Genomic DNA, 24,245 nt, shown 5'->3' with positions numbered 1-24,245 from the left:
TAAAAATTACCGATTATAATGGAGTTTTTGAGTAAAAGTTGGAGAAAATTAGGTAACAATATCTCTTAATTTTGAATGGTGAGAGAAAAGTGGATGAAATAAGGAAGCAAAAGTTGGAGAAAATCAGGGAACTATATCTCTAAATTTTGAATGGAGAGAGAAACGTGGATAAAATAAGTAAAACAATTTCCTTACCTTATTTAATGTGTTTTATTTGCTTTTTTTTTTAATTTACCTAATTCGTATAGATTTTGTAACAAGTCTATTGATATATTTTGTTAACTGAAAAATATCGTCATGTTCTGTAAATATACCCTCTTATCATGTACATATATGTTTTTTGCCCATAACTTATCCATGGATAGCTTATCCATGAATAAAAAACTAAACTGACAAAACTAGCCCTGTTTCATATCAAGAAATTTATAAAGGTCAAGCATCCAAAGATATAATCGTAACAAATTATTCTTTAGTTTAAAAATAAATAAATATTCAAATAGTATATTTTGTGTCCAATCTTAGTGCAATGAAGCAAGCACCCAACAAAAATAATCCTTGTATTATTAATCCCTTCACTATGAATCCATGAATAACTTGTCTTTGAACCAGACGACCCTTTGTGTATTGCTTAGACGACGCATTTTTCTTTCGGTAAAGAAAACAAACCTAACTGTACCAGCAGTGCTTTCTTTTTAATGCAGTTGTAAACAACATTCCATTGTCTTTGTGGTATTTGATGAAGGTAGAATGAGATGATGACTATCCAGCTGAAGCATGGGCTATTGCGATTAACAAGATGATTGCATAACCTCTTTATCTTCATGCAAAATTATTTTTATAATTGTTAATATCTGGCAAGCGATGAGGATGGCAATACCACACAAAAAAAATATTATTATCGCAAATGAAAAGTAAGTGAGATTAAGCAAGAAAGGGTGCCGCTAACTAGTAAGATTTCGTCGTTCTAGACGCAAACATGGGGGCTGACCACAACAGAAGAACTATGAGCCTGCTAATGAATATCATCATATATAATGTAAAATGTCGAAGATAATATCAGTAAATCTGTCAGCCTCAGTTCTACCTCCCATTTTTATATAATGGGGGGCTGACCGGAAAGATTAAGCCTAAAACCTTTTACAACCATGGGACAAAGGCGCTATACACAAACTTGTTTTCCTCTATGAAATATTACAAGAAACAACTTAAATATTTGTATACCCTAACTGCATAGTTTCCTAGCCTCAATCTAACTGCAATGTATTACATGCATAATTCATTAATTATTGCCACTATACCCATCCGAGAACATTTTCACAACATTGGAATACATCATCGTAGTCACAATTGTTGTGTAAATTCATTTGGTTCGTCTTCCTGCTCCTCCATCTTAATTGAACGGAGCTGCCACTTGCCTTCACCATCAATCAACCGTAATTCCAGAGAATGGAAAGGTATTAAAGCAGGGCGCTGAGGAAAATCAGAGACACAGAAAAGTTGGATAAGATCTGGATTGATGGACAAAAGAAATACCGATGACAATTTGAGAGATGGATGAAAACAAACCTGTGAGGATGTAACAACAGTAATGCCAGCACCCTCAGCAAGCCTATAAAGGTGCTCTTCAACATCAACACTAGTAGCACTGCAAATGGAAGAGGAAATAGAAGCAGGATCAGGCATATGAGGCCATAGAAAGGCTGGAAGACACTGAGATCTGAGCGTGTTTACTTACTTTGTACATTCGTCAAGGATTCCAAACCGTGGCTTGTGAAAAAATAAGCGTGCCTTGTAAAAATGAACAAATCAGTTAGCAGCAGAGGAACGAAATATGATTATTAGATTTCCAAACAAAGTTGTTCGGTGCAGAAGCAATCAGCACATTTTCAGCTCACCATTCCTAATCGTTGTTGTTCTCCAAGAGATAAAATGTCTTCCCAGTTCTGGTTAGCATCCCAGCCACCTTCTCTTTCTAAAAGGTAGACTAATTTAACATTCTCAAGAATTGTTTGCAGATGAGAATCCAAAATGTTAGCAGACCCTTGCGGTCTCAGACCTGATATTCAAAAGATAAGTTACTGCGAAGACAATTATGTTGGCATCAAAACCTATACCTACTAACTCAAATGACTACTGGAACACTAGAAAAAGCCATAAAACAATCATAAAATATTTGCCAAATGTTGAAATTCTTAGTGGTACGTGAATATGTTTACAGAAATTTGTTCGTATCTCTCACCTTTCCTGTTGATCAACTTTTTGTTATTTGCATTATCTATAAAGCAGAGACCAGATATATGACCTGATACCGGAAGTTCGCGTCCATAATTATGATTTATCATTTGATGTTTTGGTCATTCTATTTTGAATTTCTTTTTATTTTGGACTTGTGCCTTCGGGACTTGAACTCCTAAAAGGACCACAGAATATACCAAACGCTGCAACCCAATTCAATAAATTTGGAGTTTAAAAATAACACTAAGTCTTAATATTTTAGATCACCTAAAGTACAAATTGTAACAGACTACAAGCAAGCCAACTCATAAAAAGCTGAGAAATATACTATAGCCAGAAAATTACCTTCTCGCAAAGAAGCCAGTACCCTTTTCTCAGCCACTTCATGTGAGAGAGGATATATAATTTGATCCCGTAGGGTTCCTAAGCACGTATATGGTCGTTGGGGTACATAGAAGATTCCACTGCCCAATTCTGAGTTAAGTGGCTGGCATGGTTTAACAAGTTTTCCACTCACAACTGGCCATAAACCGCGAAGGACTCTGAAGATTGAACTCTTTCCACTTCCATTAGGGCCTTCAGAAAGGAAGTAATTAACAGATAAGTATCACTATATATTAAAGTATAAGTACAGGTCATCTGGCCACTAACCAGTTACAAGAAGGCTTTTCCCCTTCACTATATCACAAGTTAGCTTCCTAGCCAAGTTTTTTTGTCCCGGTGTAATGATGTCCACTTCAGAGAAAGAAATTACATCCTCCGAGGATGGCGATGAAGAAACACCTTCAGGTACCTCTGCATGCATACAAGAAACATCAGCTCCATATAATGATACTAACACCTGCAGACTAGTACTAAAAAAATCCAGCCAAAAGCAATTTTATAAGGAAAGATCACTATGTCGTGATGTTAGAATTGAATGGTTTTAGGCACTTTTCAGCACTGGTGGATATCAGGAATTTTCCGGAAACAAATTTAGCTTCAGCTATTTGATTTTGCTACTCCAATATTATAGCTAAATGTCAACCAACTTTGTACCAAATTTCCCATATATATAAGAAGAAAATTCCCCACAATTTCTGGTAAAATGTGGAGTTTTAACCATTTTCAAAATCAAAATTGGCCCCAGAATTTGAGCCCCAGTTCCTTTGCCTGCTCATGAAATAATTACATGCACACTTGTTCCATCTAGTTTGTGGCAGTGGTATCGATTATCCTCGACAATGTTACACACTTCATACTCGAGAATCAAGAAGAAAAGGAAATTAGATGGCATTGATAGGAAGAGAGGATCACAGAAGAACTGGGAAACGCGAATGTTATCAAAGGAAAAAGAAAAGAAAGATAGTAAAATATTAAAACAAATAATTATGATGCGTAACGATTATGATTCAGTGGAGATAAACTATATTTCTGGTGCAGCTAGAAAGAGAGCTTTTTATTTATAACAGATGGTTCCCCCCCACCCCGAAATCCAAGTTACACAGTCTAGCAAATATGTACGCAATTTTGTCATGAGTCTCGGGACAAACTGGCTGGTCATTTATTAGAATAACCTAGTCGTAGCATATCTTCAAGGCGAACACTTCCATCCCAAAAATTCATCAGCCACAACTAAGTATTTTCCGCATATCCACTAGCATTAACCGTCCAATAAACTTTTAACAAACGAAACGACTTCACATTACATTTATCTATCTTCAATTTCTTTACCATGTTCATGCTCGCCTCTCCTTCACACACAAAACCGTGACATCTACAGTACTAATGCAATGGACTCAAACCGGCCTATCAACTCTAAGGTTTACAGCATAAATTTTGGAGTTTAACCATTAACTGCTGCACAAATGCCATTGAAGCTTTTATAAACAGAGAAGAGGAGTTGAGAGTTGAAAGTAACAAAAACAAGAGAAAAGCAAAAGTCAAATCACACCCACCATATTGAGCAGCATCTAGAAACTCTTCCAGCTCAAAAAGTCTATTGATACCACCAGAAAGCTCGATGAATTTTTTGTGGAGCTCAAGAATGTCACCAAAAGCCAAAAAGCTTTGAGACACAACAGATGCTAAAAATCGCAGTGCATGAGCGAGTTCACCTAAGAAAAGGGGACAGTAAAAAAAAAAAAAAAAAAAAAAAGAATTGGTAATTTTTAACAAAAAATAATAACAGCACAAAAATACACAAATTCATAGTTGGCTGGGTATCACCTTGAGTTGAAGTCAAAGCCCGATCGCCCTTGTGCTCCACTGCATACAACAGGCTCAATCCCCAAGTAACATTGTGAGGAAGCTGCTTTGTGATGAACTCATCTATTATGCCAAACAACCATTTCTTCTTAAGAAGCAAAGAAGAGTGATGAAGAAGTTCTTTAAATCTTGCCTCAACCATCTGCCATTCATAATATGTATCAGTATTGTGCTAGAGATAACTGGATCAACAAAGAAGACAGTAAAGGACATAACATTGCCCATGGACATCTAATTACATGTAGAGCAGGTTGCAGAAGACTAGAAGCAAAAGAACAGAAAATCTTTAGCTGGAATTGAGAGATCTTTTCATGCTTCAAGATAGGTACTCAAACTTTTATAAGAATCACATTTTCTTGGGCAAAACAGAGATGACTGGATACATGTGGATTAGTTTTAAGAAATTTTGTGTCTTAGCCAGCTTGTGCACACCTCGACTATTCTATCGAATACCTGCTACTTCCCACCAACACGGGTAGTTATGAGGGAATGGTAATGCAGGGATTATTCCCTGTTATATGATCAGTTTGATATACTACAAATTAGTGTTCAGTGAATAATTCCAATGTGTGTTACTTTTTAAACACTTATTTTGTTTACTATAACGAGGGATAGTTTTGTCATTTTAATGTTTTTAATCCATGAATTACTAAAACTCGAATTCTTATTCCACCCTCCATCCAGCATAAAATTATACATAGATCCCCGCATAACACAACTTATGCAGATATTACTAATGAGAAAAACAAAGTAGCAACCAAACATTGCATTAATTAATTGAGAATTGCATGCAGTGATTATATCTCCTCACTGCCCAACAAAATGACCACTAAATTTTTTACTCGAAATGGGGAAAAGATTAACAACCAAACTTTAAAAAGAAAATCCCTTTCTCTTGGACAAAACAAAGATGTCTGGAAGGTTAGATGGCTTAGTTTTAACACATCTTTTTGTTTTAGAATTTGCAAGTGTAGAAAAAACGACAAAGAACCACCACAAACTCCAAGATATGTACTGGATAGATACCCAAAGCCAATACAAGACTTGTACACTTCAATGCCTGTGGCAACTTGCTCTTTCGAAGAGAAAAATTATTCTACTTGTATTACCCATAAATTCAGACATGCCAAACGTAGTCCTTACACGTAACATCTCAGTCCCAACTTTGGGCCCACAATTATTTCTTAAAGGACAGCGAGCTCTTGATGTAATCTGTAGCAATTCATACAAAACGATCATAACAACTTAAAACTAGAAAGCTTATCTACCCGCCCGCTTTGTTTTTCCAAATAGGACACATAAAGGTGGGAAGAAATTTACTATACCAGCAAATTTCTAGCATGTCACACGGGAAAGAGATCACTTCAATCGATATGCATGTAACAAATATCAGACAAATGCAGCTAAATATCTTATTTCCGAAAGGTTGCACTGCTGATAAAAATAATGCTGCTAATTATACCTCTTTTTCACGAGCACCACCTCCAAAGAAAGCAACAGATTCAGCATGTGTTCGCAACCTTTCATGCATGAACCTGATAACAGATATTCAGTTGTAACAATAGCCTATCCAAACACAATAAGATAAGCAGTAACTAAAACATCAGGTAACCTGAAAGTTCCCTCAAGCTGTTGTTCTCGACTTGCCAGGTCACCAAAGTCAGGAGTAACACATCTCAGGAAACCCAGACCTAATAACATGTAAGCATATAATATAGCAACTCCTCTCTGTCCAGTTAGCAGTTTCATTCTCCATGTGAACCTGCATTTCAAAAGTACCTCTATAAAGCCAGACACATACTGTTAAAACACCAGCTTAGCAGCCACAACAGAAACTTACCACAGAATGTCAACAGTTGGCTTCACCATACCAGTTACCAGACTAGACAAGTCACCGGTTAGCTTCTCCAGATCTTGAGTTAATCTCTGATCCGCATCCAAGTTGACACCCGACATGTTAAATACCTACAATTCATCCTTCAACGTTACATTTGCAAGATATTTGAACGGTACATCAGACTTCTATCGAAAAGTGAAGTACTTTTCCTTATAAGTAGAGATAAAAACAGTTAAGGAACTACAGCATTAGTTATCCTTTAAAAAAACAGTTAAGGAACTACAGCATTAGTTATCCTTTAATCAAGGATGAAGGACAAGGGATTATGAAAAAAGAAGTTGTCCCACTATTCCAACAAACGAAAGACTGCAACAGGACCAAATGGATAATCAATCTGCCAAAAACTTTTGTCCATGTTGAATTTTCAATAGTCAAATTGATTTTTCAGATAAATTCATAAGCTTAAAGAAAATATAAACCTTCCACTACCATGGATTTTCAATAATCAATCTACCAAAAACTTTTGTACATGTTGAATTTTCAATAGTCAAATTGATTTTTCAGATAAATTCATAAGCTTAAACAAAATATAAACCTTCCACAAGGTAGTTTGTTTCATGTAGTTGATCATTTTTTCCATTTTCATAAAAATTTAACAAACCTAGTAATAAAACTACTTTGGCCAAAGCACTGTTTGACCTCTAAAAGTGAAATTTAGGCCAGAATTTTAGGACGAATGGAGTAGCATAAAAAATAATCCATTTGTTTGGTCAAGCTAGTGCTTGGAAATACAACAGGACCAAAACATTTCAAATGGCCAAAATTTTCACAATGTCATGGGTGAACATGGGATTTACTGAACAGCACATCTACAAATCCCCTTATGAGTTAGACAGTGATAGATATTCAAGTAACAGTCTAATTTGACAGAACTGAAAAGGATTTTCCGTAAATATTTATCTTGCCAGATAATATAGGTACCTTATAATATGCATTATTTCTTAAGTAGTTCTTCAACAAGTGCTTGGTCAAACGAATCCTCCATCCAAGTGCCAATGTCTGTGTCAAGTGCCTGTATGACAGCAGGAAGAAATTTTTATTGATCTCAAAGAAGAAAGGACAAAGGGCAACAAAGAACACACCATTAAAATGCCAATATGAAATACAACAGTCTAACACGACAAGAATCATTAGTAGATAATAAACCATAAACGCACTAAATGAAATGATGGTACACAGTTTGCCTACCCGATAGCAGCAAAAGCAGCAACCACGTGAACTTAAAACTACCCAACCACAAACTTTCTTTTAGAGGCCCCTATCATACCTAAAGAAATATCAGACTTCCAACCTTCCAGGATCCTGAATTAACAGACAGATCTTACTGTCCACGGCTATGGTGGTATATAGTTGTCCACAACTATTAACTCAGAGTCAAGAAAAAGGTTCCAGGATAATGTTGGAACCCAGCAAAATTGCCTCTAAAATTACCGTGTATTTTAAATAAGATCACTAAATGTATAACCTTATCAAAGATACATCACTATCTACATACTATAGAACAAAAAGTAGACATTAGGTTACTATAGCATTTGAACCTAGGAGTGTAGTTAGACCAAGATGTACTCTGTTTGAACCTCATAATTAGTGTCTGCGTGTTCTTTTTGTGCAATCATTCATCAAAATGAAAAAAGTATATGTTTTAATCTTGTAGACAAAAATTGGAGGTACATGTAATCGATATACTTATCCAACATAACTTTCCTCTGTGTGTCGCTTCAAAGGGTTTTTTCAGTCCGGGAAGAGAAACCGAGCTGCCTAAGTAAGGACTTACTCTCTGTCTTCCAGGTATAAATTTTAAAATTCACAGATGCTAAGCATGTTTGAAGGAAAGGCGTGTATACTCTTTCCATATATAAATTCACCTCAGAGATGGTGCAATAAAGGAGGAAGCAGCACTCTGAAGGACACTAATAACAATCAAACGTACGAATGCCGCCTTATCTTGCTCCAGGACAAATTTCACAGTTGTTCCTACATAAGCAGATGTCTTTGTTATAAATAGTACAATAAAATCCTTCATCCCAGATGAAGAAGAACAACATTTAAAAAGAAGAGAGAAGAAGTACCATTTAAAGAGGCAATGCGATCAGCAACCCATGTTCTAGACACCACAAGTAAAGCGACCGCGAGGAACTGTGCCCCCTGTTTATCTACCAGTCTGGGTACCTAAAACAAGCACTGGAGCTATATGAACCAAGCGAAAAAGATGGATCTCAATAATATTAACTCCCTCCACACAGGTGATCAGATCCTCATCAAAAAAGAAAATGATTATCCGCTTTACATGTTAATGCCAAAAGCTCCTCTTTTTCACAAAACCAACAACGGATATTCCTAATTTAGAAGATTTAATTTTTTCAAAATATCTTATCTTGACTGTAGGACCCAGTCAAGAGTACATATGGTAACATCTTATATTGAGACAGAAGACATACATACATATATATATTTTTTAGATATGTGTGTGTGTGTACCCATCACTAAGCGAGATTCTTTGTCCGTTCAAACACGCCTTACCATTTTTCCACCCTACACCTTTTAAGTCTAAGCCAGTAAATGTTACATGTACATCGCACTAAATAAGATATGTTGTCTTTAAAGCATATAGAATTTACTTTTTTTCAAATTCACAACCAAATAAAAGGAAAGCATCCACTGTGAGAGGAAATTGGAAACTAACCAGCTAAAAGGACCAAGTTTGATGTCATAGTAATACAACACTCACCAGAACTTTAGACATGGCAGCAATTCTCAATGGAAGTATCCTTGGAACATTCTTAAGATGTGGAAACACATGCAAGGAGGACTCATCAGCTTCAGATGGAGATGCCAATATCAACTCCGAGAAATACAATTCGGCCTCTGACTTGGAGAATTCTGTGCCCTGTGGATGATGCCAAAGAGAAGAGTTAGTTGGAGCAACAGAAGACGTCTCTGAGAACAAGTGTGAACAGCATGAGTATCCAAACCTTTTTTGCATTTTCAAATGCACGCTGCACAGTCATTGCATCACTTTGACGATCTGTCTCATTATACTGGTCCTCATTGAACTCTGAGTCTGTGAGACTGGGAGCCTCTGCCCTGAAGGTTTTGTTGAACAGCAACTAATAAGTATCTGCATTTGCAGAGTGTGTGTGGAATAGTTAGTTACTTTAGCTTTGTACCTCTTGTAGTGAACCCTCCAGCCTCCTTCACCATCCAGGGACAAGACGACATCATGAAATGCAACCAAAGCAGGGCGGTGGGAGATAGTGATACATGATGTTCCCATCGCTCTTACTTTTGAACAAAAGCGTTCCTCCATATCGGTTGTCACAGCACTGGTACATTCATCCAGAATGGCAAACTTTGGTTTATGGTAGAAAAGTCTAGCCATCCCCAATCTTTGCTGCTCTCCCAGAGATAATTCTTCACCCCAGTTTACCTCCTTTTCAGGAGGATAGCGATCCAGAAGATACTCAAGATCAACCTAGTATGAAAATGAAGAATTCATGGCGTTAAACCAAAATAATGACATTATAAATTCCAAGCCTTAAATATATGATAGATTGGTCATAGGGAAAGATGCAGGTTTCGGGGATTAATTATAGGAACTTACATTTTTAAGAAGTTCAGCCATGCCACTTCGTGTGAGCGGTTCAACCTCTTGATCAGCAGTCAAAGGATATATAATCTGGTCACGTAGTGTTCCAATAGCTGTATATGGACGTTGAGGCACATAAAAGATCTCCTTATTCAGATCAGAACCAATTCCAGGTTTTACAATATGGCCAGAAACAAGTGGCCAAAGGCCTCCCAAGACTCGAAAAAGTGAGCTTTTGCCGCTACCATTTGGACCTTCAAAATGAACCAGTGAGAATTATATTCTATGTTATATCCAAAAAAATATATATATAGTGAAGAACCAGTTGCCAATATTTTGTTCACTGTGCTCCAACGTAACACTTGAATAACTAAGGAATAGTTTGAAATAATTAGTCCAAGCATAAAATCTCATATAAGATAGTATAGTGTCTTGTTGACTGCGTAAGGGAAATATCGATGCATAACTAATGTAATGGTTGTTTGGCAGTATTAAATATCACCTGCATTAAGTTATGCGGAAAACTATATGATTTTATGCAAAGAATAGAATATGAAATTAGACTGTGTATTAGCTATGAGGGAGTTGGATAAAGACGAAAATGCCCTTTGAAAGTAAGTAAAATTTATGTATAACAATCTCCTCATTGTTAATCACCTCATAACAACTTCTACATTATTAATCATCCCTGCATTATAATCCACATCTAACTAGTATATGAACCAAAGGAACCTTATAAGTCTGTTCACCGTGTTCAAACATGACAATTAAGTATCTGTCCCCATATTTATGCCCAAGATTAGGATTATATGCTTGTGATTATGTAGTTTTCCTATTTAGGTAACTTGTAAACTTCAATTAGTCCCCCCCAAACTTAGAGACATACTCAAGAATAATACTCCCCAAAAGAATCCTTTTCTTCTTTTATTCAGTAGCATCTAAAGTTCCTAGTTTTATAGACGATCGGGTGGAGTTTATAGAGAATCATATTTTGTAGATTGGTTTTCCCCTTGTATACGGCCAGTTTTGGCCATGTTTATGAATGAAAATACATCTAGTTGATCAAAAAAGTAGCATCTAAAGTAGCTAAGAATGTAGTGTTGCCAATAAGGAAACAAAAATACATCTCAGAGAAAAAAAATATTTGTGGCAAACCAAAAAATATTTGTGGCAAACCCACATAACAATGCTCCGACATATTACAAGAAGGGTGTCACAAAAATGCAAATATTAAGATGGATCTGCAGTCATACAAAATTAGACAAGATTAGAAATGAAAATATTCGAGAAAAGGTGCAACTGCCACAAATAGAAAATAAAATAAGAGAGAAAGTCGCTTGAGATGGTATGTCCATATCCTGTGTTGATCACCAAATGCACCGATCCATAGATGTAAAAGTGAAACCATAATCATTAAAGGTGTTAAAAGGGGACAAGACAAACCTTAAAATCACATAAAAGAAAGCTGACTCGAAAGACCTACAACCCCTTGGAATCCATGCAAACTTGGTGAAATTAGGACCCAAAAGGGTGGGAAAAAAAAACCATCAATTGCTTCAGATTAAGGCTTAATCGTGTTAGCACGCTTACTTTAGGTCCAATGCTCTAAAAAATCTTTTATTGTTAGAGATTTGTGTATCAATAGACAAAGTAAAGAACTTCTAATGTTAGAAAATCTAACTTTTTAGAAAAATTAAATTAAGAAAAGCTACAATGGAACGACATGCTAAGACTTCATATAGCCGACCCTAACTAAATTGGGATTGAGGTGTAGTTATTGTTGATCCCACATGTTTCTGGATTTTGACACAGTTAGTAGATAGGATAATTCATCTCCATAACCCAAATTGGTCCAAGGGAAGGGAAGAGAGATAAAATGATTTTCTTTTCTAGCATTCCTCAACTGTTTGCTAGAATTTGAAGGGATGGATTAGCTATCAATTTCCAACGGCATGGCCATGGGCTTACACCATTTAAGACCGAAGGGCACTACGAAGAGTTGACTAAGTTTGACCAAGGGTTGACAGGCATTTGACCATGTTTGATGACGACATTGACTAGGTTGACTAGCATTTGGACTTCTGGAATTATCATTCTCATGACCGAATCACTTGTGAGCCACAGCCCACCCCACATAGGCCACATGGCCAACCTAGTTATTTAGGATCTTTTGTACTTAGGCCAAGGCCATTAGCTTTACGCAAAAATAGGAAGTCTTTTAGTCTGGGGTTTAGTTTATGATGTTTTGATGCAGAATTCTCTTGTGACACATCCCCTCTATGGCATTGATCTTTACCTCTTCTCTTTAACCTCCTCTTGATCCTTCTAGTAAGTATTCAATGCATGAGTTCAATACATGTTTCTGCCTTGGACTAAATCTTGTATTTGAATGCCATTAGTTGGTACCAAGTCCTTTTACTTGTTAGCTAGGAGTAATTGCATCTTTTACTTGTTAGCTAGGAGTAATTTGCATCTGTTACTTGATTTCTCCCTTCCTTCTTGACAATCTAGTTAAAGGTTATTAGATAGTAATTTCAAGGAATCAACAATTCTATTACTTGATTTTGTATCATTACTTATCTACATGACCTTGCCCCATCTATTCCATGCTTTCACCATGTTCACGTGTCCATCAATTTTCTTGATACTCATGGAATTTCTTTCCCTGACCTGTCCACATTCAGACTAGTTGGAAAGATGACGTGGAGGAATCGATACCCATCCACTTTTAGTTCCTGGTTATAACAGATAATTAACGCTTCACTTCCAGCTACAGTTGGGGATATTTTGGAGTACCAACCTAATGACTACATGAGAACTTTTAGTAAATTGTAAATCTGACACAACTGAACCAAAAGCACCATTGCTCAAAAAACAAAGTCAAAGGTCAATCAAAAGAAAATACAAAAAACATTAATGTACCTGTTATCAAAAGATTAGACCCTGATTCAACCCTTAGGCTCAAGTCCTCTACCAACACATTACCAGTTGGAGTAACAACCTGAAAGCACCAAAGATCTAGGATCAGAACCCAAATACAGATGGTGGTAAAATCAAAACAAACAGATGATTTATCACCTTAACCCCATCGAACTCAATGTAATTTGCCTCAGTGACATAATTGCTCCCGTTAAATTGTATGGAAGAGGCATTACGTCCACCTAAATCTCTAGAAACAACCATGAGCTCATGAATACGATCTGCATACCCACTGCAAGTGCCAAAACCGGTTTAGAAAACATATATGGACTATCTCAAGTATAAAGTAGAACTGCAAATGAAAATGTGTAGTACACTCTAGTATACCAATATGATTACGTGTCATATATAGCTCAAAACTGTTACAATCTAACATACAGTTAAATCTATGAACTCTAGACTCGTATAGGATCTTCTACTGTCCCCACCACTTAGATAGTTTTTGGGGTAGAAGTCAAACCCATCCCTTATGGTAGGCCACCCAATATAGGATATTACTTCACGCTCCAAAGGTCCAATCATAGGCATGGACGGGAGAGGAAGAGCTGCTATAATCCCACATCGGATAAGTCTTCTTATTTAACCTATTGGCTATAGTCTTCTTATTTAGCCTTGGATCCCCACCACTTGAACTAGTATTTGGGTCGATTTAAGCACCAAAGTCAATTTGCTAACAAAAACAATGAAGCAAAATTAGTATCTTCTAGTGATTACTACAAAGATTTGGAGCCAAGAGATAGGATTCACAGATTGATATACTAGTGAACCTCCATTGAATCACTGGAAACAAATCTAACAAATTCTTTCATTGATCTGTTATTCAGTTTATTGCTGATAAGAGTTTCACTTCTTATATAAGTTCCCTGTTATCAATCTATCACAGATGAGTAATAAAAAAAGGTGGAAAGTTTATCTTAGTAATTTCCCTCTTGTTTTGTCTTTATTTTACTAGGGTACAGCCATGCCTGGTTCTGTAACCGCTGTTAAGTTCAAGAAAGACACAGAAGCATCAGCCTCCTCTAGACAATCTTGCGGTAGATACTGAACTTACATTGTGGCTTAAGCAATACAGTAGCAAGAGACTGATGCAGAAAGCGTTTATCTAGAGCCAGGCTAAATCACTTAGTAAAGCTAATGAGAAGCATGTACAAGATATAGTGATCCCTTCATTGTAAAGGCAATAAAGCAATACCTTAGACGATTGAGTCGTCTTGAACTTATCGCAAGGGTTCCCAGCGCCTGGAATAAGGATACTATGACACTTGTGTGATATCTCAAGTTACTCAACATCTCCGCTCGTCCCAATGTGGATGCGTCAGGTCTCAAATTGCCAGAGAAGAAGGGCTCAATAATCAGGACAACAGCAACTGTAGCACCAAGATACTTGTGCAAGAAATCCTGAATCATCCCAAACCACCAGTGCTCATGAAGAACGGCCTTCATATGCCGAACTAGAGTCTTAAACTTCTGCTGAATGTGGAAATCTTCTCGGGTTTCACCACCATAAAATGCTATGCTTTCTGCATGGGTCCTTAATCGTGAGTGAAGCTGTCTGTATTCCCCTTCCAGTTGCTGTTCTTTTGACATTAGTCTCCCAAATGGAGGTGAGAAGTTTCTAATCGTAACCCCTGCCCCTAGAACATACGCCTGGAAAATAACATTAAATAAGAGAATTCACTAGACAAAAGAGTTCCGAATTGAAACTTTGGAGAAAAAAATTAGGAATTAAACATAAATGGGCATTTGAAGAACTCAACCATTAATAAGTTAAACATAGAGAAGTTGGAATAATTTAACAAAATAATTACCAAAATCCAGAAAAGATACTTCGGACTTGCATACGAACACAGGCGCCAAGTATATAGAAGCCCATCAGCGACAGCTACAAGATCCTCTTGTACAAGATCACTCAGCTCTGAAGAGAACCTGGGTACGTCACTTGCAATTCTCTGTTCTGGATGTGTTATTTGGCCGTCAACATGGGACAGTTTATAGTACACCATATCCTAATACCCAGCACAAAGATTTGTTAAACTACGATAGTAGACAAACTTCCACTATTTAGTTCCTATCTGGACACATCATAACAAGTGTTTGGCAGACCAAATTCCTGAAAATTTTTAAGACCATTGTGCACTTATAAATATGTGCCAACAGGAAGCCATCAATGTGATTTGACTACAAACCATGCGATGCTGTCTTTCCTGCTCTAGAAAGGCTATCTAGGAAAAAGTATACTTAATTACAACAACAACAACAACATACCCAGTATAATCCCACCAGGTGGGGTCTGGGGAGGGTAGAGTGTACGCAGACCTTACCCCTACCTTGTGACGGGTAGAGAGGTTGTTTCCGATAGACCCCCGGCTCAAGGAGAGATGAAAAAGCATCAGTAATAATACATAGTACTAATAACCAGTAACAGCAGCAAGATAATAAGATAACAGAGTGAAAGAAACAATCAGATAGTACTAGGGATCTAATAACATGCAGACGTAACAAAACAAGAAAAAGTATGTATAAAACAGGGTTTCTGTCTAAGCTGCTCTGGCGTACTCTCAATTTAAGTGATAGATAGCATCTTGGTGACCCAAAGACCAACATGGTACACAAACAAATGCTGTCAGATGTCACAAGTTAATCTCTACCTGAAAATATTGTGCATGAATAAGCCTTGTTAAGATATTCCGGAAGCGTAAACTCAAGGTCCCCGTTATATATTTAGAGGTCGAATGCAGGGCTGACTGGAGGAAACACAACACAATATTTTCAAGTATGAGGCGGAAGAACATTGGCACACGCCGGAGGAAGGCAGCACGAAAAAGAAACCCCTGCACTTTTGCCAATCTGTTGCTTACAGCAGTTCGTAACACCTGCAAACAAAGCAGAACAACAGTTTGGGTTACTGCCAATGCAAACCTGGCCTACTAGGGAAAAAGATTGAACTGAACAGCTTTTTAATGGGAACGCTTATACCATCCGACTTCTCAGTGGTTCTTGTAGAACCCTGCATAACAGCAGTTATGGTTGTCCTCATATTATGACCACCAAAACACTCAATTTCACATGCATAATTCACATGCAATGACAGAAACCACTCAATTTCCCACCGTTAATTGCAATTGAAAAAACCATGAAACACACATTTGCATTGATAAACTTGAGATTTGACAATAGAAGATCCTCAACTTCTAACCAAGGATAACTAACGTTCAGCTTTCGAAGCTCAAGTGCAGGTCGTTCCATGTGCAGATTACCGATTCCTTTTATAAAAACAAATCGATTTTTATATGAGCTAATAATATGAATATTTCAGGATACCCGAGCCGAAATTTCTGCAATCTCATCATCACTGTGGAAATATATCCTTTCCCAAGATCACAGGATAAATGTTCTTTTTTTATCAGGAAGACCACAAGATAAACAGATAGACCCATGCAATTCAACTCAAGACACAAATAAACCGTTCAATCCATATGCACTCATATAAAAAGATACATAAAAATAAAGCACAACTATATATACGATCCAACCACTCTTGCCCACAATATTCACATCAATGTTCCCCTCTCCGTTAAATTCTCTGTTTAATTAGAAGTTTTTCGACTGAAGCCAATTCCACCGGCTTCCTTGACAGCTATTACCAATTTTGTGAGAAAAAGTTGCGATTTTGCTCCAAGGTATACATAATTTGATAAGACACACCAAAAGAATATGCAAGCCAACCATGTACACTTTACAGATGCTGAAAGGCCAGTATGTCTATAAGACAATCATTAAGATTTTCTTAGTTCTTTATACACATTGTAAGGTACTCTTTTGGGTGTATTTTTGCCACAGCATTTCCTTAGTTCATTTACATCAATAATACTTGCTTATTACTTATTAAAACAGAGTCAATATACAAGAGAAAGGGTAGGTAGAATAATCCACAAAGATTGCATGCCAGCCAAATATAAGAAAATGAACTTCATTATGTAAATTTAAACATGCCAACACTCAGAAAATAAAGAAATAAATGGAAAGCATTAAACATCAAGCACTCTTTAGAAGTCACTTCAATGGGCTGAACTTCAACAACAACAACATACCCAGTGTAATCCCACAAGTGGGGTCTGGGGAGGGTAGTGTGTACGCAAACCTTACCTCTACCTTGGGAAAGTAGAGAGGCTGTTTAGGGGAGACCCTTGGCTCATAGAAAGACGAAAAAAAGGTAGTAACAACAAGCAAAAACAATAGCAAGATAATAAGATAACCGATGCTAAGGAAACAACAGATAGTAATAGAAATCTAAAAAATAAGAAAATAAAAGAATAATGCTAAAACTCGGGAACGAAAAAGAAATGCGCCCGATTACCCGCTACCCTTCTACTCTAATTCTCGACCTCCACAGCCTCCTATCAAGGGCCATGTCCTCAGTGAGCTGAAGTAGAGCCATGTCCTACCTAATCACCTCACCCCAATACTTCTTCGGCCTACCTCTACCCCTCCTCAAGCCCGCAACGGCTAACCTCTCACACCTCCTTACCGGGGCATCTGCATCTCTCCTCCTCAAATGCCCGAACCATCTCAGCCTCATTTTCCGCATCTTTATCATCTACAGGGGCCACTCTTACCTTGTCACGAATATCTACATTCCTAATCTTATTCAGTTGGTAATTTGTAAATTCTAACCCAGCCTTACAACTTAACTCACTTAACTTCAATTTTCAGATTTTATTGAGTTTCTCTTGGTTGAGGAGTAGCCTCCGCTCTCTTATTTACTTTTGGGGTAAACGGAAAGTTCCTAGTTGTATAGAGGATTGGGTGGAGTTTGTAGAGGATCATAGTTTCTAGATTCTTGATCTAGTGGTATACCCTTTGTATACGGCCGTTGTGGCAATGTTTATGATGAAAATACTTTTACTTGATCAAAGAAAAAAATCCTATATAAGAAGTAGCTAGAGTAGAAATACACCAAGCACATTTGCACGAAATTAGCATTATACAAAGACAACTCAGATAACTTTTGTCCCAACTTTCCCCTTTAGACCAAAATGCAAATTATAGGCAAGAAAAAGAGGCCAGATGTTCATGATTTCACAATCCAAGACCCCTCTGATTCTAAAGCCAAACCTCTAAAGCAAAAATACCAAAATCCAGCAGTAGTATCTGCATATGCTAGCAACTTGTGAAATCTTTAAAATACTGGAGCTTTTACTTATCTTTCCTTTTTGATAAGTCCCAATGTTATGTCTTTCTCTCCATTGGAAACTACAGAATATCTCCAACACATTTCTAGATACTCCAAAATTATCAGATCCTAGAAGCGGTTGAATAGTAACATATATGTTTAATGTTAGACATGAAGGATATGCTTTGACTAAAGAATCTCACCACTGTGGCTACCAGAGCCAACAGATCTCTTGTACCCATTTTGCCCATTCGAGATAGCAGAATGGCTGCTAAAACTTTGACGGACTTCAAACCTCCTTTCTTTTGCCTGCTTTTCTTCACATTATTACCCTTTGCGATCTGCTTATTTGGCTCTATTATATCATCATTCATTCCATTGCACTGCGTAGAATCATGCCCCCTATAGGTTCTCCCTGACCGCATGTATGCAGCAGCTGTTCCACCAGCAACAATTATACCTGTTGTAAGCAGCAGCGCTTTCCTGTAAATTAAGAATAACATTTTGAGATTACTATTGCAGGTATGAGCTAAGGAATTGATTGATGCACAGTTTTCAAAACACTGTTGGAAGATAGTGATGCATGCAAGAATATATAAACATGATGTTGGATTTCACGTCACTTGAAGTTCAGAGGTATGGCTTCAAGCACAAAAAAGTGGAAAACCAGAAATAGGTTAAAGTTAAAAACTTCAAATTAACTACGCATAGCTAACCTACATTCTCACCCTTTCTGTGTAGTAACATAAATTCACTTAAATCCTCACCAGTTTCAAGATTAACTCTTTTGTTCATTAGTTTTGGTGATAGATATATCTCTTGTAAATCCTTCTAAGTCGTGTAGTTTGCTCTTTTCACTTTCTAGGCACTCCTGACTTCAAATTTATAGTATCTCTCATTTCATTGATAAAACATTAAATGTGCATAAATGATTCCTTTTAGATAAATGTTTTTTCTCACTTCCTGAATGTTTCCTTGATCCTCATTTTTACTTCTTTAAACCACGTGTTACTATAAACATCAATAGGCCTTCGCCTGACATGCACTTTTGCCTTCTAAAACATTGGTTCATTCTATTGAAGTTCGATACAGAGCAGCCAGGAAGATCAGGAATTTCTGTTCTTGAACTCTACCAAAAACTCTCTCCCAACGAAAGCATGCCTAGGAGATCTTCCTTCAAACATTTCTGTAATACTAATATTCTACCATAATCAATCAGATATAGTTTTCTGTAAAGAGAAGGTAATCTCTAGTAAACGACAACATTTTGCATTCTACATCGTCCTGAACCTGATTATATATCCCTTCTGTTAAAACTCTTATACTATAGCTCTTTATTTGTTGGATCACATGATGAACTTGAACTTTTGCTTGTAAATCTATATCATGTAACCCCGTTTTGGGAAAGTAAAGTTTTATTACTTATCAAAAGAAAAGAGATAGAACAATGCACTAGTCTCAGAAATTTTTGGTAATGTTCGTTCATTTCTTTTGCCTATTATTTTTGGTATTTTAAAAACTAGACATGCATTGACACCAGAAAAAAGATATGAATTAGCAAGCACAAAATGGAGAAAAAATTCAATACCTTTTAGAAGCCAGAAGGCCTCGCCCATGTTCAGTCAACTGAAGAAGCTGAAGAGAAGGCATGTCTGCAAATAAACCTTCCAAGCCAACAGATTTTAGCAGCTAAAGATCTTGATATCTGTAGGAATAGTGCTTGTATATTAGTAATGTGGGACATGAAGAAATATAAACTTCAAGAACAACATAAGGAAACATTAATAATGTCACTGTTTCAGCATACTGAAAATGAAACCACCACAGCATGAAAATGGCAGCATATAAAGGAGCAAAAGAAGTTTACACACCTATTCACTAATACTTTATCTTTCCTACCAAAAGAAACACCTATTCACTAATTCTTCCAACAGCTCGCCCAACCCCCAGGAAAAATTCTAAGAGGGAGGAGGGGAAGAAGAAGATAGGAAAGTAAAAGAGATGCAAAGGATAATCCAAAGATCACCAAATACAGAAATTTATATGTTTTGATATCCAGCATCCTCTTACTGGCTAGCTATTACTGAGCAACATTACATTTACTTGCTTTTTGACATTCATGAAAATCTTACTGTGCCAAGGTGACTAACACATCAAGCCTTACAGATCAGGGACATGGCTTTCAATTACTTAAATCAGAAAACTTCCCCGCGACAGCAATATTTTAAGATAAACACAATAAAGACTTTTCTTTATTTATAACCTACACAACTACTAACAAGTACACTGGCAAAAAAAGCAATAATTTCTGCCCAAATCCTATACAGAAAGGAAAATAGAAAAGCATATCATATATTTTAGCGCACTAAACCATCCATAGCTTCAAGAGTATGTGGTGATCCATTAAGCTGTAATAATCCAACCTTACTTTTTAACTACACAAATGAAGGTTCAAAATTATGGGTTTTACTCACAGTGTTTGGCTTTTCTTAATGTGGCTACTGATCTATAAAAGAGGATCAGTGTTCAGTTTCTACAACAATGGTTAGGAAGTATGGAGATTGTTTTGAAAGCATCATGAGCCAATGGAAGGTCAAAGTCAGAATCTAAGATGATCAGAATTATATCAAGTAGCCGCAAGTATACAGATATACAAAAGTAACCAATGCCTACTTAATTGAATCCTTCTCGGCAGAACCAACCTCATCCTACTTTTACTCTATTCTTTCCATTTCATTGCTAGCTCAATAGCACCTAGATTGTTCAGCTCTGTCTTGATTCTTTCTTTTCTCTCTGGATCAGACAAATGAAAACATGACAAGATGCATGTATATTTCCAAGGGAATCAAAGTCCTGATCATGCAACTCATGAAATCTATATGGGACTTCATTCATAAATACAAAAAACGGCTTCCTATCAGTTAGCCAATCGTACGGAAAAAAGAAAATCACTCAAAGATGGTGATAGAAAGCTACCTTTGGAAGTGGCGAAAAAGCTAACCAAGCCCCGTCAGATAAAGAAATCGGTACAAAAACATACTTCTTGAAAGTGGATTTGATGGATGAACTTCAGCTCATTGCACAAGCGTAATATGGCGCAAATCGTCTTCAGCAGAGATTCACAGTCTCAGAGAAACAGCTGTATTTGTAGATTAAAAAACTTGATTTAGTCGAATGATTTGATTCAAATAGAAAAACACATAGAGAACATGGAAGTCCAGACATGGAACACTGATGGTAAACATGTAGTGCTAAAGTAGTGGATCAATTAATACCAAGATCATACCAACTTAATCCCAATACAACAAAAACAACATACCCAGTGTAATTCACCCCTCATACTTGGCATCATTATATAGGGTGGGTCTTAGAAACGTCCTCCAATCCAAGAATGATTCAACAATATCATACCTTATATTTGAGTTGACAACGAAACCAAAAATGCAGCTATGCAGCAAAAGCAAAGCAACTTTGAGATTTTAAGCACAAGATGTTGAGGCTTGTTAGATCTAAAGAAAATACCACTTCATTCAATTAATTGAATAGAACAACGAAGCTGTTTCTTCGTTTTTGAGACAACTCAAGTCTCAGCCTACAAACAACATGCTGTGAATCAACAGTACGTGGTTTCAAAATCTTCTTGTCTCTCCTTTATTGATGTTGTCTCAACTTCGAGCTCCCAATTTCTAAGGAATTTTTTCTCAATGCCAACAAGTACATAACTTGTGGGGTAATTTACATGTTTTAAGCCTTCGCCATCAACTCACACTTAGTAACAACTTTGTTGCTATGAGAAAGCACTAATTAATAAATCTCAAGGTACAAACTTTCAACTAACAACAAATTACTTAGTAATGTCGAGGAAACAAACAAATATCTTATTAACAAGGCATCACATTAATCGAATCTTTTACACAAGTTCGACAAAATAAAGATCATATTACATTCCTCCTTTTGAATTTCAACGAGGATCATATTAATCACACTGTTTTAAACAATTTAAATTTTCGAGGTGAAATTATAACAAAACGGACAAGAAATATCCTGGCCTCAATATACAATTATACATACAAGTAACCTACATTTAATTATTTTAAAATCAAAAATAATCAACTAAACCAACTTGTTTTAATAATTCCCATAGATAATTAATCACAGATTTCACAAACACTTACACAAACTAATGATAAACCCACATAAATCAAGAAAATAAAGAGTAAGCAAATTAATAATAAGTGAGATTTATAACCTGAAATCTTGAAGCAGCAAAACCCAAGGACTTTTAAATCAATTGGTCAAGCCCTAGAATCTTTTTTATACAAATAAAAAAATCTATTTTTTTTTCCTAATAAGACACAACCAGGAAAAAAAAATATGAAAAAAATAATATTGTGCAACAACCGAGTAACAAACTTCCCTGAATAGTTGGGAGTGAGAAAATGGAAGGAGAGAAAATAGTAGTAAGTATTGTGCAAGTAACAAATACTAGTACTAGTATTATTTAGATTGGAGAAGCGTTGAAGATGAAGATGATGATGATTGAGAGAAAAAGTGAGGTGTCTTTTCTCAAGGGTAAAATACTATTTTTACACTTTTAATGGAATTTTTGTTTTTTTCCTAAATTAGCTTAGTTAGCTTATATAGAAATGGAAAAAAATAGTATTTATATTAAGAAAATTTACTCCCTCCGTTCCATAATAAGTGTCACCTTAGCCAAAAAAAATTCATTTCATAATAAGTGTCACCTTAAGAAATCAAGACTTAAATTGACTAGTTTTTTCCAAATAATGATTGGAAAAGTCGCATAGTAACTTGGTATTGTTGGATTTCCAATGTTAAAATATTTACTTCTTGTGCATGCTCTAATCAAAAGGTAAAAATAATTTATTTTTATTATATAGGGGTAATTTGGTAAAAACATATCGTATTATTGGCTTTAATATACCTTTTTTAAAGGCGACACTTCTTACGATTTTATGAGTAAAGTAAATTATTTACTTTTTAGTTGTGTAAGGGGTCGTTTGGTATATATGTTGGGCAGGCATAAATAATCCGGAGATAAAACTTTAGTATTATCTTATTCCTCGGCATTAGTTATCTTTAGAAATTATACAATGCATGTTATTTTAAGACAACAAACCAAACAGTCAATAAAAAATAATACCAGAATAACTAATTGCATTCAAACCAAAAGACCCCTAATAGTATAGTTTTTGAATGAAAATATTAACCTTGTAACTATTGTTGTAAACTTGTAGTCATCTTATAGCTTATTTTTTACCAAGCTCTTTGGGGGTTAAGAATATTTATTTTTCAGACAAGAAATAAATTTTTGAAGATAATCTTATAATTTTAAAAATATTTTTTATTGAGTCTACTTCAGAAGTTGTAAGCCGTGCATCTTCACGTCATACTTCCTCGTGTAATACTACTTTATTTTCTTCATTTGTTTCTTTTATGAGATTTGGATTTTCTCAAGAATAGGGTGTACGTACAGATTTTTTCTTTGGCCAAACGCTTCATACCATAAGTATTTTGTTAATGTTACATAAATTATTTGTCTTTGACCAAATGCACATTTTTTATTTTATAGAGGAGAATATTATAATATGACAAGCACACCAAGTGACAAACTTCAATAGGAGCCCCTATTTTGACTTGGTAACAACCATACTCTTTCTTTGAAAACTCTCAAGTGTAAATTAATTCGTCGCAGCAAAAATACAAACCAGTATCGATTTGTTATAAATTTTGATGAATATGATGTACTTTCGTGGTACTCCCTGTGAACTTTACAACTCATTTAAGAAATACTAATAAATAAAGTATACTATATTTTTATTATAATACTCATACAAATTGGTGTATAGTTTTAAGTCTAGAAAAATGAAAATATGACTTGTCCATTGTAGACTTTGCACATCCCTTAAAAAATAATAAATGAAGTGTATAATTTATCATGATATCAATATTAATTGATGCATATTTTTAATTGGACTAGAAAAATGATTTGAAATGAGTAATTAATATTATGAGTAAAACAGGATAAAGAAAATTGTCTTTTATTGATATGTTAAAAGTGACAAGTAAAAGAAAAATGTATTTTTAAAATATTAGACAAGTAAAAA

The 24,245-nt window shown here is 35.9% G+C and overlaps 1 protein-coding gene across 2 annotated transcripts; it reads right to left on the bottom strand.

The window, feature by feature from the left end:
* Positions 1-1,004: 1,004 nt before the first annotated feature.
* Positions 1,005-22,679, bottom strand: LOC132059488 (ABC transporter D family member 1). Of its 2 annotated transcripts, none has more exons than XM_059452108.1 (27): positions 22,367-22,679; positions 21,094-21,256; positions 19,706-19,822; positions 18,321-18,600; positions 15,593-15,817; positions 14,753-14,950; positions 14,137-14,591; positions 13,044-13,176; positions 12,888-12,966; positions 9,981-10,219; positions 9,547-9,851; positions 9,352-9,463; positions 9,108-9,266; positions 8,449-8,548; positions 8,245-8,353; positions 7,301-7,391; positions 6,323-6,447; positions 6,095-6,244; positions 5,945-6,017; positions 4,444-4,624; positions 4,173-4,331; positions 2,887-3,030; positions 2,581-2,811; positions 1,896-2,056; positions 1,736-1,788; positions 1,567-1,645; positions 1,005-1,470 (listed from the first exon to the last, which is right to left on the bottom strand). In XM_059452108.1, the coding sequence occupies exons 3-27, from the start codon at positions 19,765-19,767 to the stop codon at positions 1,342-1,344; spliced, it is 4,032 nt and encodes a 1,343-aa protein (XP_059308091.1). In that variant the 5' UTR covers positions 19,768-19,822; positions 21,094-21,256; positions 22,367-22,679; the 3' UTR covers positions 1,005-1,341. The 2 variants fall into 2 exon arrangements, with proteins under 2 accessions (XP_059308091.1, XP_059308092.1); XM_059452109.1 differs by having other exon boundaries at positions 19,706-19,781.
* Positions 22,680-24,245: the final 1,566 nt, after the last annotated feature.

This window comes from Lycium ferocissimum, chromosome 6 (assembly GCF_029784015.1).
Source record: "Lycium ferocissimum isolate CSIRO_LF1 chromosome 6, AGI_CSIRO_Lferr_CH_V1, whole genome shotgun sequence".
In the NCBI taxonomy this organism is placed as follows: Eukaryota; Viridiplantae; Streptophyta; class Magnoliopsida; order Solanales; family Solanaceae; genus Lycium; species Lycium ferocissimum.
This window is presented reverse-complemented; position numbering and strand designations above follow the sequence as displayed.